Raw genomic sequence first — 24,151 nt, 5'->3', positions numbered from 1 at the left:
GTGGAGCCTGACTTCCCCTTATCTAATTTCTTAGGGAGGGTTTGAGCACCAGCTACAGAAGCAGAAGTTGAACAAGTAGAAAGGAAAAGGCTCTTCAATATCAGCTTGTTCCTCCTGCCAGTGAGAGCCCTGGAACTGAACCCAGAGAAAATAGAGCAATCCACATCTAAATGTGTGGCTCCCAAACAATATACACATTCCCTGTGGGTATCCATGTTTGGGACTTTTTGCCCACAGGTGATACTTTTTTTTTTTTTTTTAAAGTGGTAGGCTTGTCAGCCATACTGCCTAACTAAGCTAAGTCCTGAAGTGAAGTACAAAAATACTACTAATTTAAAGAAAAGAAGAAAAACTCCCAACAATGGTAGTGCAAGAAATAAGAAGGCTTTAAAATATAGAAATGTTAAATAGTAATGTACCAGCAAGTACCGAGAAATCAGTAGCAACTGTACAGAAGAAATGCTAGAGGAAAGCTAGCAAGAAAACAAGGGAGGTAGAAGAAAATAAAACTACAGCGTGTTGTAGAAGTTTTTATATTAAACTCATGATTATGCTAGAAAAAAAAACTAGCAAAAGCTTGAGAGCGAGAGGATCCGTGTCTGAAGCTGAACGGTGGTAAACGAGATCTGAGGTATGTTAGATTAGTGGGGAATTATGGGTAAAGGAAGGAGCTTGAGAGTTTTGGATCCAAGGATGTGGTAGAAATGTTCGAGTCAGATCTGAGACCCAATAGTTAAGGAATGAATGAAAAGAACAGCATCAGATTTTGGCATTATTGAGGCTTGTTTTGTTTTAGGGAAATAAAGGTTAGCGGGTGTGTGGTAACAATGGAATAACAAAAGCCATTTGATAAAGTGAGTACTGAAGTGCTAAGTAAAAAGATGAAAGATTACAGGGTTGACCTGGAGGTTAGAATATTAGTAAGGCTGCTGTATAAAAGTGCTGTGAATGTGTGAACCACAAGAGGACACAACCCAAAAGATATTGAGGAGAATGCCTGTGTTTGTAACAGGGCTGCTCTGCGTTTATGTTGTGTATGCTGTACAGCAATACATTATTGGTTTGTCATTGATGAGAATAACTGAAAAAAACAGCAATATAGATAAAAGGCTGATTAACTATGAAAATGTGCACTTAAGTTATGTTACTAATTAACAAATAATGAGGCATAAAGGGTTGCATACAATTACAAAGGAAATAAATGACACTGCAAGTTAATGAGAATAAAATGAGGTATTTTGTTTAAATACACAAGTGGTAGTTTTCCATCTGATAAAACTACTGTGTAGCTATTGGTATAGGAGATTGGAGATGTAGAACTGGGGGAACGCAGTAACAAGCTGAAACAAAATTGGAAGGGAGGAGTTTTGTAAATTAATGGTTTATGTATTTAATATTTTTTACCTCTGCTAGCATTTGTTGCAGCATTTTGTTCTGAAAAGAAGAGAATTGTGAATAACTAGGTTGTGATTACAGTTTATCTTGGATTTTACACTTAGAACTGGAGCTCTGTGGCCCCTTTTCAGCCACAATCTTGTGATATACGAAGTGAAATGCAACTCAGTGGAGAAAGGCAAAGTACAGCTACAAAATCATGCAAAGAATGATACAATGCAGGACGCAATTAAACTAGATTAGATGCACCAAAACTATAAATGAGACATGGAGTACACTGGATAAATGCAGTACAGAAATGAACTGAATTAAGAAGAAGCAGAGTTGACAAAATAACCTATCCAACCCATTGCAACTGAACAACAGCGGAGTTCTGTTCAAAACTTACTCATGCTAGAAGCAATCTGCATGCATAAAGACAGTAATGGAGCTTAGTGATGTCATCTGTGGAGGAATTTGTGAACACTATGCACTAGTAATATGAGAGTATATGGGGTGAGTGAATGTGGATGCCTTATGACAATGTGGCATGACTGGAACATAACAGGTAGGCATAGAGAACATTAAATGCGTAAGAAGATGATTTCAAAAATCAGAGGGAACTCAATATTTTTGCAAAGGAAGAGGGTGGGAGAATATTTTATATCTATTAAATATATTTAGGGTTTGTAAAAAAAACTGTAGGACAGTATGCCTAATGTGAAAAGGTAAAATATAGAATAATATAAAGACACACCTAAGACAGAGAGTTACATTTAAAGGCAAAATGTGGTAATTCATTTAGAGATACACATGTATTTTGCATTACTTGTTTTCATTAAGAGCTTTAAAATGTATAAGGAGAACGGTGTTAAGGGTAGTAAGAAGAATGACAGAGAATGAGTGCTGGGCTACTCCTGGGGTTAACTACTGCACTAAACATACAGTTCAAAATTAGATATTATTTTATCACACAGAAACAGAGGTGGGGGAAATCATTTATCAGAAGGTAAACCATGGATAGTATTAAAGGAAGAAAAAGGGTATAAACACTAAAAGGAAATAAAGGAAGAAAAAAATGTACAACTAATGAAAGGAAATGGAGAAATTTGAGGTACTGTAACATTTGTGTAATGTAATACACATTACATTTCCTGAATTAAGGCATAGATTCGGAAATGTATTAACAAAATATTTTTGATAAGTGCCTCTGGATAGTTAACATCTACATGATATACTGGTCTATATTAGAACATCAAAGTTTCAAAACTTTGAATGTTTTAGTATTGAACCCTATTCAGCGAAAGCTGAAAACATCGAAAATACAGAACAGCAAATGTTTTCCTAGGGAAAAAAAATTTGCTCTTCCAAAACACATACACACAACACAAGCACACCAAACAAACAGCAATCCACACACATACACCTAAAATCTTACATCTAACCCTACACTAAACTATACACACACCACTAACTATCCAATTACCTTAACCCAAACCCTAAGGTCCGTCACTATCGCACACTCACCTCACCCGCGCCCTAACCCTAACTCACCTATCTCGCCCCAACCTTCACACGTCCACACAATCGCACACTTACCAGACTCACGCCCTAACCCTAACTCACCTAACCCGCCCTAACCCTCACATCCACACAATCGCACACATACCTAACCTGCGCCCTAACCCTCACGTCCACACAATCACACACATACCTAACTACCCTAACTCATACTCAATCGCACACTTACCTGAACCCAACCCGTAACTTTCCACCACAGTGCTGAAAATACCGAAGCAACAGAAACAGACAACTGAATTCTTTCCCTAGGAAAAAATTTGGTTTTCTGTTGCTTCGATATTTTCACCTTTCGCTGAATAGGGTTCGATATTAGAACATTCGAAGTTTTGAAACTTCGATGTTCTAATATAGACCCTTATATACTACCATCTCTGGCAGATGGAACTGTGAATTATCTGTTCATCTGAGGAATGGCACCTTAGGAATATAGTAACTCCTTGCACTCATTATACTGTTACCAGTGGAAAAAACGAAGATGCATGCTTAAGTTTAATTTTAATGTTCAACTCCTCATTGCATACAAAACTATTTATATTGCAACAAAACAAATTTGCAAACAAAAAGAGTTACTAAGTTTTTAATCAAGAGCTGCGTTTTCTAGTTTGTCAAATGAAAATTAGTCCACATTTGTTGCCATTTTCAGACTGCACCCAGGTGAATTTTGCTGAATAATTGCTGCTATCAATTTCTTTGCGAAAGAATTGTAGACAAAGCCAAGAATAATTGCGGTACACAGGCCAAAAATCAGGGTCAGTTTTAAAATATTGCTCAAGTTCACTTAAAGTTTATAAGAACAGGTTTTGTATCTGCATAATTTTCTCAACAATAAGTATGAAACTCTAATGTCTGGCATTATCGACTTATTGTTCTCAGTGACTTACCTGAAAATCAAACATTTTATGACACAAGGCAAAAATATGAGGCAAAAATAAGGGATAGTTGAGAAGTATGGGAGTCTGGATGATAACTGAGGTAATAGTTTTCCTAGGAATGAGCCCGGACTTCTGATGAGCCATTTCATTTTAAAAAGCATGTGCACACAAGTACTTACTCTTTGCCAGGTTTGTAGCTCTTCTCGTAGACACTGAAGCTCCTTTTTCATGTACTGTAACTCATTTTCTTTCACTCTCAATGATACCTACCAAGGGATAAAGCAGAACAAAACTACTTAAAAACTACACAATTATAGTGTAATACTACTTACTTTTTTACTTTCCTAGAAAAATAAGAAAATAAACTAATATATACACTGAAGAAGTAAACAGTGCATGTTAACAGAGGCTCCAGTCTTCCTGTAACTTAGGCTAAGTAGAACTTCCTATTTTCCTTTGTCATTATCAGAGGCTTTCAACTGCAAATACCATATATTCAGACTGGTTATCCAAGCAGTACACATACTTAAAGACTTTAATGACCATCAAATATTGCTTTTCTTTACTGAAATTTAGTTCAAGCATTGTTACTTCTGTATATTATTAGTTTTGCTATTGTAAATGGACTTCCTGTTTATCATATGTAGTGAAATCGTAAATGTAAATGCCATTTACTAGCTTTTCTTCCTGGGGTCTTACTGAAAGCTGGCCTTGCCCAGTTGGACTTTCATAGCAAACAAAGATTAATAAAATAAAATAAATCTTCTGAGTTTTTCCTTAGACTATTATTTTTTTAATTATAAAATGTTACAAGCAAGAAGTTTACATTGGTTTACTATCAAAATGTCGCTGTGCAATTGCACGGCTATGAAGTATTTGAACAACATATGTTCGAACACTTCATATTTCAGCAGGTTGTGTGAGCGAACGTTATCATTGCGAATGGACTGTACATTCGCAATTATAGCGTTCGCTCATGTAAGGGGATCACGGTACAGTGTGGTTAGGGAAATACATCCCTTTCCTCACTGTAGTGCGATCTCGGAGTTGGAATATTAAGTTGGGGGTGTGTGGGGGGCGCATCCCCCCACAGGGGGGTGCAGGGGGGCTTGCCCCCCTGCATAGATGCGAGTTTAGGCTAGTTAGGTAGGGAGTTAAGGGAAGGGTGGGAGTGCTGTTAATTGTCGAAAATGTTGCGTGTGACATTTTCGACAATTAACAGCTGTTTTCGACATTAGGGAGATATGGAAATGTTCATTTCCGATGTTAAAATTCGAACATTCATACCCTTTTTTTTTTTTAATTTTCGATTTTTTGATAGTAAACCTTTTACATTATCTACAACTGCTTTCCCGGCAACTGTTTAAAAACAGAATTGCTACTTGTTTCCTGCCAAATATTTTCTTTACATATACATTCAAAGTTCAGTTTGACTTGATCATGGTATAACCTTATTCACAGCACCTCTTCTCCAGTTTGAAAATGTCCTGCCTTCCACAAACGGTGCTCTGCTTGGCAGTAATTAGCTTCAATAAGCATGCGTCTCAGGTAATCCTTCTTTATACCACCGGATAACTTCACTTGACTAAGGGTGGTATTTATAGACATTGTGCTTATGCATAATGTGAGTTTATGCAGGCTGCACCTAAGTGCACTTAGGCATAGCTAATTTTAGTCAGTTATGAAAAACATATATAAATGAGACAGCAATGAGATGTACAAGAGGAATACCTTCAATTTAGGTGACAAACTTAAGTAAATTAGGTGTTTTCCCATGTTCTTGTGATTTATGGTCGCTTTTTTATGAGCCTCAATGCTGTGTGCACATACCTTATAAAAGGCATGGTCACATCTTTTCTATTTATTATGCAGTCAGTGGAGATGCTTGCTGTAGCTGGCAGCCTGCCTATTTCTCTTTGTGAGCTGCTTGCTTAGCTGTGCTAAAACCACAGGCATCCAGTGCTGCTTGCTGGCTGACAAGGCACAGACATAGGTAAAGACTGACTCATTTTAATTTTGCTGACTAAGGAATCCTCCACATATTTAGAGTGGGCAAGGATTTAAGGACTTTAATGAGTTTGTATGGCTTACAGATGAGGACTGGTGGGATGTGTGAACTTTCTATACCTGTTGACACTACCTGTAGGGTGGTCTGTAAAGGTTTTGAATGGTACTCCTTTAAAGCTACATCAGTAATCTCCTCACACAAATCTTCACTTTTCCTTACAGTGCCACACTAACACTGCAGGAGATGGGTTTGTCAGTTAACAGCTCTACTACCCAAAGCAGCAGATATGTCTAGCAGTTAGCACAGAAGACTAAAGCTCTGACTTGTTAATAACCTACTTCTTGTTCCAAGGGTACAGGGTTATAATCTTTCCACCATCACTTGCCTACTGTGTGACCTTCTGCAAATCACGTAACCAGACAGTGCTTTGGGACAATTGGGAATTTAGGCTAGGCTTCTTAATGACTTCTTGGACTTCATGTTTGGTAACTACCTATGACCTATACGTATATTTTTCTATCTGAATCTATCCAGTACACACCTTTTTATTTTTGGTCAGCAATGTTGTTAGCTTGCTCTAGCTCTGACCCCATGCCTACAGCACAGGTTCTAATGACATATCAAAAGCTTCCTTGAATGTCTTTATTAATGGAGAAATGACCAGATATTTAGGTTCTTTGATACCTAGCGAGATTAAATAACATCTGTGGGAGTAGGAAAGTTACTTTGTTCCATATTTAATGTGCCCCTGCATTAAATTAAAAATCCATCCAAAGGACACATCCTCCAGATGGGGTGAGACCTCATCACAATGATTCTTTATCTTCAGTGTCAAAGCTGAGTGAGGCACACATTTGGGCTGAGTGGACCAAGAACAACTCCTCTCCAACATCTGATTCTGAATGCTGTTCCAGAGAAGATTCTTTTCTTTCCTTGGTAGGGAAATTTGTCCTTGCTTTGGAATTTTCACTCACAAGGGAAGGGAAGAACATGAATCCTCTGCTATCTACCACACATTCTTCAACACAATGCTGACAGTTGAAAAATACATGGTCTGGACTTGCCAGTGGGAAGGATGCTTTGAGTGCTAGATCTACCAGCTGCAGTGCAGAAGTTCAGTCAATTTAATGTTTTTCTTATTAAAATATACAAGATTGGCTTGTGGAAAAGTAGCTTAAATACTGATTCAGGAAAACAGTTTCTGGAAGCATTAAGTACAAAATGGCCTTTTGTGGCTGCGTGAGAACTGGCATCAAGCTGTGACATTTTTCATTATCCTGGTAAAACTGAGAAGCCTAAATCCCGTTACTGTCCTCCTCAAGGGAAACAGCAACTGGTGATACCAAAGTAGGTGACACTGCAGTTAGAGCTAGCAAGACTCACCCTCAGGATCTTAGTATGACTCATAGGGTCACAAAGGCCTCGAATTACCTACCTGTGAAAGCTCTGGTTACTGGCAAATTGCCCAATTTTGGAAGCTTAGATAATCTGCTTGTGTTTTCCAAAGACGACTCTCCTTCCAACAGAAGCAGCTGTCTCTTGGCTTAATATGGCAGGGCTGGCAATTAGCACAGAGGAGTTGTTAATGAGCTGTTTCTTGTGGTCCATGGATTGGCTCTCTCAGGCTTCATTTTCCTAACTGTGTGACACTAAGCAAGTCACTTAACCAGACAGGGATCGCTAGCAGAATCTGAAACAGGCTCATGGGGATCATTGCTCTACACTGGTTAGCAAATACAACAAAAATAACAGAAAATAAAAAAAAAATAAATGTGGGAAATGTTTGCATTCTAGAAAAGTGTGCAAATTATACATTTTCTTTTACAATGTCTTTGTAAAACAAAACAAAACACAAACCTTATGCACAGTTTTATAAGAGTCACCAAAACAGAACAGAAGGCAAAAGTCCTTCTCTGGTATTTGTTGGCCACAAGCACAGCTATTGGTGACTATTCCTGGGATAATCATCAGTCTCATAAAGATCATCAAATCATAGTCAATAAAATATGTAAAAGAGGAATGTAAGAACACAAAAACTCTAATAAAATAGAAAAATGAATCCCTAATTGGGTACTTATAGCTCTGGAGGTTGCAAAGGTATTATCGATAGACTGGCAGTAAAAAAAAGTGGTGAAGACAGAGTGACTAAAGACTAGGTGCTATTAATGTAGTCACTGTAAAGAAACATGACAAACTTAAAAACCCATTTTAATAACTTGGTTAAGTGCTTTCTTCTAAATAAAAACTTCATCAGAACCACGTGACATCACACAACAACCCACTTATATAACATTACAATTTCTGGCTGCACAAAACATTTAAAGACCACTAATAATACAAAAAACAAAGTTATTATTTATCGTCAATCATGCATATTAAAATTAGAAAAACGATCATTTAAAATAAACAAATCAACATTACCAAAAAAATGTATGATAGTGATATATAAACATAATATATAAAATATATGAATATTTAAATAAATGACTATAAAAATGTGTTAAGTTATAACTATCCATATTACAAAACTTAAAAATCATAATTTAGCAACCCTGAGGTTTAAAACACTTTTAAGTGAAAAAGCACTGTTAAGACCAGGTAAAACATGGGAATTCAGGAAAAGCTGCCATCTTAACTCCTTATATTCAAAGGTGTTTTCCCAATTACTGCTTTTAAAGGATCTATGAACTTTCTCAACAATGAAAAAAAAAATTATTAAACAATACAAACTTCAAAGTGTTTGTATAAGGTATTATTAATATTCTTATTTTTAATACACAATACGCAAAAGATGAGACCACCAGAACAACGGAGCAGTGACCCAGCAATAGCAATGGAAAAAAAGATGAAAATAAGGCAAACTAAAAGCAACACCATGCGCTGGGTCTGATGGCTAGTCAAAGTTAAAACATATACTCCTCATTCAAGGCAATAAACAGTGAGATGCCATAAAACTGCAAAATGATAAAATCAAGCAGTTTATTATCAAATCTGTTAGCGCTTTCACCCGTAGGCTTCTTCAGACAGTACAATGTTACAGAAAACATATACAGTTTAAATACATGGGTGTCGCTACTGATAGGTTAAAAACTGTGTCACATGCTTAAAAAACATCTCAACTATTTAAAAAACACATTACAAACTATCTAAAATATCTAAAACATGAACTATTAATAATCTGATGTTATAAAACAATACATCATCCGGGGAACTATTGAAAACTTATGCTAAAATTTATGCAATGTTAATAAATGAAAAAAATGGTAGAAATTAAAGCCAGTATATATAATTATATATACTAAGGTCTATAACATCTCTTTTTCTTTAATACTGGTGCTATATGTATTTTTTCATTCAACCCTGGGTGCTTATCAGCCCTGCACCTTATTATCCAGGACATCTCTCTTTCTAAGGTGTAGTTGATAAAATCACCTCCCCTACTACTGGAATAAACCTCTTGTAAAACACAAAATAAAAACGTGTGTTCTGGACCAGTGGATTTCACATGCCTAGCTAGTGCGTTAGTGTCATTGCCCATCCTAATCTGATACATGTGTTCCCTGATCCTCTCTTTAAACATTCTGTTCGTTTTGCCAATGTAAAACGAGGTACAGGCAGAACACCTAGCCAGATAGATCACATTGGAGCTCATACAGGTAGTATTCGTATTTAGTTTGAACTCATATTGGGTAACAGGGTGTACAAAGGAAATCCTAGTATCTATAAAAATACACTGATTACAATGTCCACATGGATTTGTGTTCGAAGCCTGTAATTTATTATGGCTTGTAGTGGGATGCAGTGTCTTATTGCATAACATATATCTCATATTGGGCTTGTTCTTATAACTAATCAGAGGTTTTGGACCTACTACTTCCCTAATAGCTGGATCAAGGATCAATATTTCCCATCGATTTTCTAAGAAGTTCCTTATAGCTCCAGCACCTTGTGTGTAAAAAAGGGGGGCCCTAAGTGAACTAGAGGGAATTGCAGGAGTAGATGGTACCAAGTTACTGGTCAAAACTGGTTCAGAATAATAGGGTCTGGCCACATTAGATCTAAGCTTACTGACCTCTGACTCCATTCTATCAAAAGTATGTTCATCATATCCTCTATTTATAAACATCCCTCTCATTCTATTGAGTTCCTCAGTGTAACCATTCTCACTGGGATTCAACCTAGCCGCCCTCATAATTTGGCCCTTCATAACATTATTGAACACGTAGGTAGGATGCATACTTTGCCGATGGAGTAAAGCATTCCTATAACATGCTTTCCGATGTACAGATGTATTAATTAATCCATTCGGAAGTCTATGTAAAAAAACATCTAGAAAAGAGATAGTTTCTTTGGAATAACTCAAGGTAAACTTTAAAAAATCTGTAGAGTGGTTGACAACCTGAAAAAACAACAGTAATTCCTCCTCTGTGCCAAACCATAAGAAAAAAAGATCATCTACAAATCTTTTGTAAAAACCTATGTGTTCCTCATAGTGTCTAAGTCGAAAGAGATGCTGTTCCTCCCATTGAGCCATAACTATGTTGGCGTAGCTATTGGCACATGATGTGCCCATAGCTACGCCATCATTCTGTAAATATAGTTCATCCCCAAACATGAAAACATTGTTGACTAATACAGTTTCCAAAAAAAGTGCTAATAAATCAATAAACTTACTAGTATAATCTGATTTACTACGTAAAAAGCTAAGGAAGAACTGCACACCCAAATCATTAGGTATAATAGTGAACAAACTTACAACGTCAAGTGTAACAAGAAAGAAGTCACTCAATGAGTCCACATGCTTCATGTAATCATAGAGCTCTATCAAAAATTGTTTACTATCCTTAAGAATATGGGGGCTTCTATCAATCAAGAGCCTTGAAAAGTGTTCCAGGTAAATGGACATGGGTTCAGTTAACCAACCCTGTCCAGATACAATAGGCCTCATAGGTGGATGATACAAAGACTTGTGCACTTTGGGAAGGCCCTGTATAATTGGAATTTGTGGATTTTTTACCTTGAAATAGTGGTATAATTCCTCACTAATATCATGTGTCACCACTAATTCATCTAACATATCAAAAACTTTGAAAACTTTCTCTGTAACCATTTGCATATCAATCCGTGTATAAAATGTCCCTTCATTTAACAAGGACCTCATACTTTCTGTGTAATCAGCAGTATCCATTAAAACAATAGGTCCACCCTTGTCGGCTGGTCTAATGACAATACCAGGGTCCATTTTCAGAGCATCCAATGCCTGTCTTTGGTGAAAGTTAAGATTCTGCTTATATCTATAATTCCTATTCATATCAAAATATTCATAAATATCATTCTCTACTAAACGTAAGTGTCTAAAAGGGGATGTAACTGGGGTATATATATATATATATATATATACACTGTTGGGTTTAAACCTCACTTCTTTAATACCATTGTCGATAGAATGAAAATCCAATTTAAGCTGTATATTCCTCACGAAACATTTCAAATCCACTATTGATTCCACTAAATCCCCACGTGCTGTGGGTATGAAACTTAAACCTTTGTTCAAAATGTCATATTCATAGGATGTTAATACCCTACTTGTTAAGTTAATCACTAACGAGGTGCGGTCCTCTCCCACATTTTCTTGAGGGTAGGACCTACTATCTCGTTGCCTGACCCCTTCCTTTTGTGTCTTCCTCTGCTCATAGACCTCCCTCTCCCTAATCGTTGATTTTGTGCTATAGGGAAAGGGTGGAAGGCTGTCTCATTGGTGTTATCTAGACTCAAATTACTATCTGTTACTGGGACCTTTTTCCTCACTACAGCGTCAGCTGTATTCACTTGCACCCCTTCACTGGAGGTTGAAGTCCTGACATTCACAGAACTAACAGTTAAAGGGGGAGTTGAGACTGCTGTGGAATCATCAGAGGACCCAGTTAACTCAGTGGTATTATTAGCAACATTCATAACAGAAACAGTTGTAACACCCAAATTCAAGTTGTTATTATTAGTTCTGCCATTTGATAGTGCTAACCCTCTGTCTATATTAGTTGCATTAACAGTTCTACTTGGTTGAATAACAGCATTATTCCCATTTATTTGTTGTACATGTCCAGCTGGTCTGGGCCAAGTAAACACGTGGTTGTTGCTAAAATCTTTCAAGTCTCTCAAAATTTTGCCCTTTTTCTGTTCGAGCAAACGTCTTTCAAAAAGACTTACATTATCAATCACATTGTCCAGTAACATATCTACAGTTCCATCAACATTTCTACCCTTAATACTGCTATAAAGTTCATTCACAGTTCTTTTCAATGTCTCTTCTTCTGTTTGGTGAAATTCTATCAGAAGTCTCATGTAATTATTACTTAATTCAATATTGAGCTGTTGCCATTTATACAACAGCTCAGGAAACGCATTACCTGAGGTAGGCATTTTTAAAATCCGTAACCCTCGTGGGATAATCCGTTTCGCCAAACAAGCTTCGAAGTGTTGACGTTGAAGCTGTAACCGTTTTAATTTCATAAACTCCCTCTCAAGTTTCTGTAAATCCTCCATAATAGAAAGCATATTTCCAGCATCAATATTATCGTCAGCATCTCCTAGTGGCATTAATTTCTACCATTTTTTTCATTTATTAACATTGCATAAATTTTAGCATAAGTTTTCAATAGTTCCCCGCATGATGTATTGTTTTATAACATCAGATTATTAATAGTTCATGTTTTAGATATTTTAGATAGTTTGTAATGTGTTTTTTAAATAGTTGAGATGTTTTTTAAGCATGTGACACAGTTTTTAACCTATCAGTAGCGACACCCATGTATTTAAACTGTATATGTTTTCTGTAACATTGTACTGTCTGAAGAAGCCTACGGGTGAAAGCGCTAACAGATTTGATAATAAACTGCTTGATTTTATCATTTTGCAGTTTTGTGGCATCTCTAAACAGCTCCGTGACTTTTTTCTATTGACTGTTTATTGCCTTGAATGAGGAGTATATGTTTTAACTTTGACTAGCCATCAGACCCAGCGCATGGTGTTGCTTCTTATTTTTAATATCTATAATATGTTCAAAGATACTAACATTAAGTTGTCACTCTGTCTTCTTGATATAAAATGCATCATGTGAGGCACAGTGGGCTAAATAAACACCATTCATTACTCATTACTCTTAAATTACTAAATTCTGGAGAAGGTATACTTCTGTAAAACTCACCACTACGACATAAGGTCCCTCTAGTATAAATCGGCAAGCTTTAAAGCCCTCACATTTAACAATCTTTTTCTCTTTAATACTTATAAACCCCATCATTTTTCTTTTGTGTCTTAAGAACATTTTTAATATTTAACCCTTTTCCATATGAAAAATAAGGTTTTGGACCCAGAATCTTAGTTTTATCATCATATAATAAAATCTGTGGCCAGTGCTTTTCAACAATATCTTGTATATTCCTAAGATGTAAATTATTCATACTTGGCAGAAATTAATTTTCGACAAAAATGTTAATTAACCCCAAACATATTTTTTCTAAAGGTACCACCTTTCAAGTAGAGGTTTAAAATATACTTGTCTCCTAATGAAATTGCCATACCTCACCCCAGAAAGAAGAACAGAAGCTCCAAAGAATCCTCCAAGGACATCTCTGTGACATTTATCATTGTCCATGGACCTTCACACCATCATCAGCATCCATCCTCCCTAGGACACCAAGTTTCAATATATGAAGGAACAAAAACATCCATGACTTTGTCGAGAGAGCTGACAGACTGAGCGAAAAACCAACAGATGGCACCCTTGGTACATCTGCCTGTGGACCACCAAACTGCAGCTATTGTAGATTAATGAGCAACAGCTCAGGATTCCACAACCCTGTAGACAACCAGTTCATCCACAGTAAAGGGCACTATAACTGCAACACCAGCAGTGTGGTCTACAGAGCACAGTGTACACAATGTCAAGCTTTCTACACTGGCAAGATGCTGAACAAGATAAAAACCAGAATCGCACGTCACCTCACAGACATACGGTATGGTAACTTGAACAACTCCCTAGCAAACCACCACATAAGCCAACCTGGACATGACAATTTCATTTTCAACATTTTAGATCATCTACCCAACAAAGAACTACAAGGACCACACAACAACTACCTGGGGAAAAAAAAGAGCTGGAATGGCAAATAAGGTTGGAATTACACTGGGTCTAAACACACAGATCTCCATAAACAGTGTCCTGAACCTCAGAAAACTAGTCCACCGTGCACTCTACTAAATACTAAACACTAAAGGATGCTCTAAGCATCCTACAGAACCCACTTGCTATATTTCGGTTTTACAGCTCCCACTGCTAGTTGTCATCCATTTTGATACACATATTTAATTTTATTTTCACTTTTACTTTTTATTATTATTTCTATTCTTTACATGACATTTGCACCAGTTATCAGGGAATTTTCTGTCTTTGATGTGTTCTGCAATTAATCTCCTGACAGATCTGAAGAAGCATAGGTGAAAGTGCTGAAAAAACTATGATCTGCCCTTCTGGATAGTAAAGGCACCAGCAGTCAAAAAATGGATGTTATGGTTTCCTTGGTCATCTGGTCAATTACCATCATGGCATTTTGCAATTGGTAAGCTACCACATACACATGGTTTCAGATTTATCCAAGTAGTTCATACCCTCAAGTTCACTGGAGGAGGAAAAAATAGTAAAGAATGATTATGACTCAGAGAGCTATACTTACCTGAAACAGATTAGGTGGATGTGAATATTGTTGGGACTACTGATGTGGCTATTTTAGGGCCATGGGCATGGTTGGACCCACTTAGATGGTTAGGTACTGGGCTGTATATTGACAGCTTTATTAATTTTATTCTAAATGTTTAAACTAAAGGTAAAGGTTGGTTTGTTTGTTACTGAGCACACATTTCTTCTTTTGGATTGTGTTATCTGAAAGTGGTTATGACTTTTTTTTTTTTTTTTTACACAGTCCCTTTTCCCTCACTCATAGTTTGCCTTGCTATTAATTATCAAAACCATTTTAGCAAAAAAGCCCAACACCATGTTATCGAAAGGCCCCTCTTATTCCGCAATCATCCTCCATCTTTTCTTGCCCTCATTTACATGTCCCTCACAGTTGGCTCACCTAATGCTCACACTACATAGGCCGGTCCTCTGGCACTCCGCTCCAATCTTCTCTTTAATCTTCTTGCCACTCACTGGTTAGACCCTTGTCCCCCCAAACCCATCAGACAATACTCCTTTTGTTAACCCAGGTATAAATCAGGGAGGAAATACTACATTGTAAGACAACAAAAGTGCTCATCTATCAGATGGAATGTTTTAATAAATGCTATTTGAAATGAGGAAGACTCTGCGTTTCTCTATCTCTCTCTATATATATTTTTGCTATAAATCTAGGGACTGCTTACTGCTGTTTCTACTTATATACCTCAGAGAAAAGGAAATATTTCAAGAAATGGTATCTCAGACTTATTATATGGAAGTCTCATCTTTCAGTTATTCAGTCTCCATATTTCATGAGTCGGTCTAGAGGGTCTCGATATTTCAAATATTTACTGATATCTGCAACACAGGACAGGACAGTCTTTCACAGAGGACATTATAAAGCTCAGAAAGCCAGGATAGATGGTTGATGTCCAACTACAGAAACATTCCCTCACTTGATGTTGAGTACTATAGCAGTGATACTTACCTGACACCCTGTCAACACAGATCACAAGATAAGTGATGCAGACCATGTGACAACATATGCTGCAGGTAACTGCCACTTGGAACTTATGACATTCTACAGTTTACGACTCTAGGAATAGTCTAATATTTAATTGATCTTATCCAGTAGACCCTAATAAAAAGAAATCATATGGGCCAATATATAGTTTAATACCCTTAAAGTCACAGACTGGTCCATAAACATTTGTTTCTCAAAGATGTGAAGCTTTTGGGACTGTCCAGTGATATACCACTACAAACTGAGGAAGTAGGTTTTTCTTTAATGCACTGCCAAGCAGGTAGCATGGCGACCAGTGTGAAAGTCTCAGTCAAGAAGGGGTTGTCTTTAAGCGGTTCGAGCACCACATCCATCATCTTTGACACACAGACTACAACAGCTGGGTAAGCCATGTTACATTTTAACCAGTCCTTAAATGTATTACATAGGTATAACCAAGTCAGTCCGTTCTGGTATACTAAATACCTTCTGCTATTTCCTTTTGGGTAGGGGAGCAAATGCTGAGGTCAGGCACTTTTATGTTCTAAGGGTCTATGGATTACATCAAAGCTGGGGTTATCCAGTGAAAAATGGCCAAGGATTCTGACTACTCCACCTCATTTGTATCAAGAAAGACTTGAGCTCAAATTTATCCTTCACCTTTGAGGAAAAGCAACATCAATATTTCCTTAGCATCTCTTCTCTGGTACAGGCAAAACCACATGGTGGAGTGCTTACACAGAAACATATGAATCTAGAGGGCAACCTAATAACTATTACATCTCACATTAACTTACTGTAAAACAATAACACAGAATGAAGAGCATTCAGGTAGTCTTGTCACTGTATAGACAGGTCCTAAGACGTGCTGTGCTATGAAAAAGAACTTGTTTTCACTTGCCTGCTTTTAACAATCATTTACATTGTGAATTCCATAATCACTTACATGATTGTCTATGTCATCATTTAACTCTGTTTTGTAACTGTGCAATATGCAGAATATTTTCTCCACAGGTGAAGCACAGTTGTCAAATATGGGGTGTGTTTGTATAACTTTAAATGCTAATGGATAACCACAGGAAATGTGGTACACATTCTCTGTAAAAGTTAATAGTAAATAAGCAACTTAGCGGAGATGAAAGCTTATTCTTAGGGTCTGTGTTGTATACTCTGTTCTGAAAGACATCCATAGGTTCATAGGTAGATACTAGGCTATCTGCCCTAGGGCATTTATAAGCCTAGCCAGAGTGTATTTGGCTTCCGCCTCCCTACTAGATTAGCCTACTGTGCCTCTGTAAAGTAGATCACAGAAGGTACCCTTTTAAGATTAGTTTACTGTGCCTCTGTCTAGCAGGGACACAGAAGAGATCCCAGGGGTGAATTTGCGATTTCCCATCCACGCGTCCGGATTTCGCTTGAAGAGGGTCAGCGAGGGGCTATGTCTAACATGAATTGGGATTCTATTCCAGAGTGAGGGGAGCCTCTGCAAAATGAATCTGTCCCTCCAGCATGTCCTACTTATTTTTGTGCTGAGGTTTAAGTCCCTGGAGCGTGTAGCTCTAAGGGACTTGGACTTTTTGAGGTGGAGCATGTCCATTAATTCTGGGTTTGACATGGCTTTGTACGTCAGGCATAGATCGCCTCTGAGTAGGCGGTAAGCAACTGAGTAGAGCTGGAGTTTCTTTAGTTGAGCTGCATAGGACAACTGTTTGTAGCCCATGATCCTCTTGGTGAGGTACTTTTGGGGTCTCTCCAGTTGCTGCAGGTGTCGGGTAAGGTACATCCCAAAAGGGGCATTGTATTCAATTATGGGCCTGATGAGTGACGAGTAGAGGGGCACAATGACCTCTCGATCTAGATGTGAACCCTTTCGTGATAAGGTGGGCTATATAGAAGGTCTTTCTAACCACTTTGGCAACGTGATTATCAAAGGAGAGATTACTATCTACGTTGGTCCCCAAATCTCTAATTACTTCTTCCGTACTTAATGGATTACCACCTATGTGGTAATTTGTGGGCACCTTGTTTTTCTCAAAGGGGATGACTATGCACTGTTTAGCATTTAGCTTGAGGCCGTGGCTCTGGCACCAAGCATCCGTCTCTGTGATACCCTTTTGGAGGATGCTTTTGTCAGCTGGAGATTCGATTATGGCCCCCAGTTTGCAGTCATCTGCGAACTTTGTCAGCCATAATCCCCCCATGTTAGCCTGAACCTCAGAGAAGTATATACCGAACAAGAGAGGTCCCAGAACTGAGCCCTGTGGGACGCCACTTGTAACTGGTTTGGATTCGGACATGGCACCTGCGATTCTGACCATGTGGGTTCTATCTCTGAGCCAGTTTGCAACCCATCTTGTGATATAGGGGTTGATATTTAAGCTGGTAAGCTTATTTATGATGCCCGAGTGGGGTGTTGTGTTGAAGGCTTTTGTGAGGTCCAGGTAGGCTGTGTGGACTACCTTGCCCTCATCTATGGCTTTGGTAACTGTTTCAAAGAAATCAACTAGGTTTAAGAGGCAAGATCTGCCCTTAACAAAGCCGAATTGGGTAGGGTCCAGTGTCTGGAGGCTCCCAATGTCTTTGTTTATGAGTTCCATGATAATACGCTCCATAGCTTTACAGACCATATTACTCAGGCTTATGGGGCGATAGTTCCCTGGGTCCGTTTTGGCACCACCTTTGTGGAGTGAGACCACTGTAGCTGTACGCCATTCTTTGGGTACATATCTTGTACTAAGGCTAAGTTTGAACAGTGACTTAATGTGAGGGTTTAGTTCTTCTTGGAGCTTGTGTAAGACACAGCCTGGGACACCATCCGGGTCCCATAGATGCTGTGTTTTTTGCTTTGGAGAGGGCAGCTTTCACCTGTGCATCTGTGATATCAGGGAGGTTACATTCAGTTGGGATAGGCATTTGCTCATTTGGGGGGGAAGGGGGGGGGTTGCACTGAATCTGTCTGCCAGGATGTTGGCTATGGCTGTAGGTTCGGTATATTTTGTACCATTATGCAACAATTCAGAGCATATCTGGGAGTTTCCACCCATACTCCTGACATAACTAAAGAAGGCCTTGTGATTATCTTTAGTGTCTAGGGCAAATTTTCTTTCGAAACTGGCCTTTGATGATTTTATGAGGGATCGAAGTTTCTTGCTAATACTGTGTTCAAATGTTGAACAATATCAGAACTGGGAAAATGTATTTACAAAAGTGAAGAAACATTTAAAGAAGTGAATAGCACATATCTGTTTTCCAGAGATTATATGATTGGAAGTAAAGAATAAAATGCTACAGCATATAATTACCAGGAATTCTCTTACTACACGGCAACTTAGCAGAAATCTTAAAGCTTTGCATCCAGAAAATCAGTCTGTATTTTCAATGTGAGCATTAACAGCAGAGATGCCTGGAAAAGTAAAATGCAACACATTTCTGCATGTTGATGAGCTGAAGAACTAAGTCAAAGTATGCAAATTTGCTAACATGCATATTTCATTAATTAACAGGCAGTATAAGAGATAATCAAACAAGGAGAAGGCCATTGAAAGACTTAACCTTATTAAAAGCTGTAGCTGTCTGACAATGTTAAAAGCACACAGTTAAAAAGATTCAACAAAAAAAAAATGGAAGTGTGCAAGACAAAATATAAGTCGTAGCAAAAAGGAAAATTTGAGAAATAAAGTGAGAATATTTTGTGGCAGTAGCAGATATCAAAAAGATAGCCATATAAGAATGCTTTGCAAAGTAATGGAGATGAGGAAAAAGAGCCATGAGATACACAGAATTATTGTGCAAACTTCAGACCTCACTTGCTATCTATTATATATATATATATATATATATATATATATATATATATATATATATATATATGACTATCAACACAAGAAGAAACACTGTCTTGCTTTTAATTAATTCTTTAGCATTTGTGCTAGAAAGCACCACTTCTCAAAAATGTGCAAATGGCAAACCAAATGTATTTAAATTAATTACCACATTGTTGAACAGAAACATGAAAATGAGCTATTTGCGGGTAATAATGAAGAGAAAGCAAAGCAAGTTGTTTGTTTGCAGTAATGAAGTGAAGAGAGTTTATTTATTATTTATTTATTTTACATTTGTTCACCAGGTATATCTGACTGAGCTGAGTAGCCCTTTTTCAGTGGAGGCCCGGGTGGAAAAGCTCCACTTAAAATACAATTAACACGTACACAGAAGCATTAAAATAGCAAGAAAAATTCATAATTCTCAAAAGACTCTTACAATATATATGTCTTACACAAATTAAGAAAATAAAAAAATTCAAACATAGGGTTTCATAACACAGCACAATAAATACATATTGAGAGTAACAGTTTGCCAGGTGATGTAGTATTGAGTATTTCCTAAAGGCGTTAGCAGATTGTGCTTATGGAGGGGGAGTTCAAGCCCAGAGACTTTTAAAGTATTTTATGCTGGCTGATTTAAATTGTTTAGGATTAGTGAGGGTCCAGATTTCTAGAAGAAATTTATTCCAAGCAATTGTTGGGGTGATAGCTGTTCATGTTGTACCCTGATTTGGTCTTGGGTTTACATACATGTAGCAGGTCTTGCTCAGAGTTGAAAATGAAGGTTTGTGGCAACGCACGATGCATCGGAGACCATCCAGGTGCAATTAACCATAGGCAAGACTGCTCTGCAATTTGTAGCATGTTACAGGCTACCCTCTCAAACTCAGGAACCTCACATGGCCTTCCTGAAAACATTGGAGGGGATAAATGTATCTCCAAACACCATCATACTAGGTGATTTCAACTACCCTAATATAGACAGGGAACACTACTCAAGCCCAAACACTCTAGCCCAAAGGTTCCTGGAGTTCATAAACTGAAATGCCATGGAACAACTAGTCACCATCCCCACAAGAGGAGAAAACATACTTGATCTCATCATCACGAACATGGGATCACAATGTTCAACACCGGAAGTATATCCCTCACTGGTGAGATCAGATCATAAACTAATCTCACTGGAGGTCCTCATCCCGCCCCCACCTGAAATAAAAAAGACCACAGTGAAAAACTTCTCAAAAGCCGACTTCACACTTCTAAAAACTAGCGTGGTCTCCTTTAAGGCCCCTGAGCCAGTGGTAAACATTACTCAAACCGCTGAATCACTTACAAATGCCTTCTACCAGCACCTACAGGACTGCATGGATCAGGCAATCCCAAACAAAACTAAGACTCTTTGTACCAAAGGCAAGCATCCAGTCTGGTGGACCCCAGCCATAAACAAGCTCTACAACAAAAGGAGGAAGCTACTACAAGATAGAGCAAAATCCTTGAAAGGTAAGACACCTTTGATCATTATAAGTAAAAAACTAAGAGCTCTCATAAAATCATCCAAGGCAAATTTTGAGAGAAAAATCGCCAAGGACTCAAAAGACAATCATAAGGCCTTCTTTAGCTATGTTAGAAACCTAGGAGGAAGCTCCCAGATATACTCAGAATTAGTTCAAAATGATGTGAAGATTACTGAACCTACACACATTGCCAACATACTGGCTGACAGGTTCAGTGCAAACTTCTCCCCCCCAAAAGGAGAGATATCTATACCAGAGGATTGTAGCCCCCCAAACATCTCCAACGCCCAGGTGAGAACTGCCCTCTCCAAGGCAAAAAACACAGCATCCATGGGACCGGATGGTGTCCCCGGCTGTGTGCTCCACGAACTCAATGAGGAATTAAACTCGCAGTTAGGACAGCTGTTTAATCTTAGCCTCACCTCAGGATACGTACCCAAGGAGTGGCGCACGGCAACTGTGGTCCCACTTCACAAGGGCGGTGCCTCCACCGACCCTGGTAATTACCGTCCCATTAGCTTGACAAGCCTTATCTGCAAAGCCATGGAGAGGATCATAATGGAACTCATAAATAAAGACATAGGGAACTTGCAGACTTTGACAAAGCCAAACTGGGTTGGATCCAAAGGCAGATCATGCCTTTTAAACTTGGTTGACTTTTTCGAGACAGTCACCAAGGCCATTGATGAGGGAAAGGCAGTCCATACAGCCTACCTCGACCTGGCAAAGGCCTTCGACACAATACCCCACTCGGGTATCATCGAAAAACTCATCAGCTTGAATGTAAACCCATACATCACAAGATGGGTTGCAAACTGGCTAAGTGACAGGTCAGAGTTGCTGGAGCCATGTCAGACTCAAAGCCTGGCACAAGTGGTGTCCCACAGGGCTCAGTCCTGGGTCCACTCTTGTTCGGCATCTACTTTTCTGAAGTACAAGCAAACACAGGAGGGTTATGGCTGACAAAGTTTGCAGATGACTGCAAACTGGGCGCCATAGTCGAAAACACATCCGACACAGATATCCTTCAGAAGGGCCTCACATAAACGGATAACTGGTGCCAGAGCCATGGCCTAAAGTTAAACGCCAAGAAATGCATAGTCATACCCTTCGGGAAAAACAAGGTTACCCCTAGCTACCATATAGGTGGCAATCCACTGAGCACAGAAGTCGTCATCAGGGATCTGGGGACCCAGGTTGACAGTAGCCTTTCGTTTGACACTCATGTTGCTAAAGTAGTTAGGAAAACCTTCTACATTGCCCACCTGATCATGAAGGGATTCACATCTAGATCAAGGGAGGTCATCGTCCCCCTGTACTCATCACTCATTAGACCTATGATTGAGTACAATGCCCCATTCGGAATGTATCTGACCCGACACCTGCAGCAGCTGGAAAGGCCCCAAAAGTTCCTCACCAAAAGGATAAAGGGTCTCAAAAATATGTTTTATGCTGCCCGACTGAAAGAACTCCAGCTCTATTCAGTCTCATACCACTTGCTCAGAGGTGACCTGTGCCTGACATATAAGGCCATGTCAAACCCAGATTTGATGAATATGCTTCACCTCAAAAAATCTAGATCCCTCAGAACCACAAGGGCAGGAGACTTAAACCTTGACACGGTTATTAATAGAACGTGCTGGAGGGACAAATTCATCACCCAGAGACTCCCTATGCTGTGGAACAAAATCCCGGTACATGTGAGGCAGAGCACCTCGCTGGCCTTGTTCAAGAGGAATCTTGACCAATGGATGGGAGATCGCAGATATACCCCAGGGATTACTTCAGTGTCACTGCTTGACAGAGGCACAGCAAAATAATAGGCATAGTTTTATTCAAACTAAAGGGGTGGCGAAAGCCACATAACTATGGGATAGGCTTATAAATGCCCTTGGGCAGATAGCCTAGTATGAACCTATGAACCTATGAACCTAAATGAAGAGTGCTGAAACAGTGAAGTCTGAAATGCATCAGATGTGATGAGGAAAGGGTAAAAATCAGACTGTTTGCAAGAAATGCTGAGAATTAATAGGCAAAACAGCGAACTTAAACTAGACACCGGTATAGAGTGGAAAATACAGAAACATTATCTATGTGCACACTGGTATAATTATGCCACCAAATAAAGCCTCAGGGTCAAATGTTAGCCATCATGTGAATATAAAAATAAGCACAAGATCATGTCTCAAACGGATGCACTTAATTTTTATACAATTTTGGTTTACTTGACTAATGAGATGATAAGCATGGTAAAAAGAAACTGATGTGAGGAAAGAAAGACTGGATTGTACACAGGTGCAGTCAAAGGCATATCTTGAAAACAGGCAATTATATTACTCATGAGTACACTGATTTGAGGGTTACATCTTCCAGAAAAACAGCATAAACACACAAATCCTAATGTTATGCTATTGATTTACAATTCAGGAAGGGTACCATTCGTTCCCAGGAGTACAACTGAGTAGGAAATTTAATGGAATGATTAAGTGTCACTAAAAGGAAGCAGTTACATTCAACTGAATGGATGAGTAGTATGGTTACTGCTGTAAAGCCAGATAAGGTTCACATCTGTGTTACTGATTAAAAGACAGCATAACCTTCTCTTACAGTTGAAGTGCAAATCTCAACAATGCTAAATGCTGAGGTTGTTTCAGTTCTACAAGCAAGTCAGGGATTCTGTCAGAGGAAGAAACCTCCAATTATTTACATTTAATATTCCTCTAGGAAGAAATAGATTTGTTACATTTCGGTTTGGTATTTCATCAGTATTAAAGATACTCTAAAGACCTACTGAACAGCTAACAAGAGGTTTGGAAAGTACAGTTGTGCTATGGAATTAATGCTGTACAACATATTCAGGTATGATTACTGGTGGAGTCATTCATACACGTGGGACATCTATCTGCTGCAGAAGGTCTGACTATCAGAACTGTATACACTTCTACTCTCTTCCAGACAGACATCAATACATCTCCTGTATAAATCTAAGAGCTATCTGTGCCATTTTCAGTTGCATCTTGTCCACAGGGTGCCCAACTAACCCCTGGGCCTATCACTCTACAAGGTTAAGGAAGGCTAAATCACAACACTTCTAGGCACCAAGCTGTGTAGGTAGAGTTTCCTGTGAATCTTGAGCCCCGTTAAAAGTACTCTGATCTGGGGAAACTACTACTTAGATGGGTGTAATATACAAATGGAAACTGTAACAGGGAAATCTACTTTAACAGTAGGGTGACTAAACAAAGGGGAAGATGGGAGA

At 38.5% G+C, this 24,151-nt stretch overlaps 1 protein-coding gene across 2 annotated transcripts in view; it reads right to left on the bottom strand.

Moving 5' to 3' along the window:
- Positions 1-24,151, bottom strand: part of LOC122799515 (TRIO and F-actin binding protein) — a 3,126,988-nt gene that overhangs the window by 46,486 nt on the left and 3,056,351 nt on the right. For both annotated transcript variants that reach the window (XM_044068636.1, XM_044068645.1), the window contains one exon: positions 4,007-4,093. In XM_044068636.1, the coding sequence (XP_043924571.1) occupies positions 4,007-4,093 (87 nt within the window). The remainder of the gene's footprint in view (positions 1-4,006; positions 4,094-24,151) is intronic.

Source organism: Protopterus annectens, chromosome 1.part0 (assembly GCF_019279795.1).
Source record: "Protopterus annectens isolate FY-2018-M chromosome 1.part0, PAN1.0, whole genome shotgun sequence".
Taxonomy (NCBI): domain Eukaryota; kingdom Metazoa; phylum Chordata; order Ceratodontiformes; family Protopteridae; genus Protopterus; species Protopterus annectens.
Note: the sequence above shows the minus strand (reverse complement) of the source record. Positions and strands in the feature narration are given on the sequence as shown.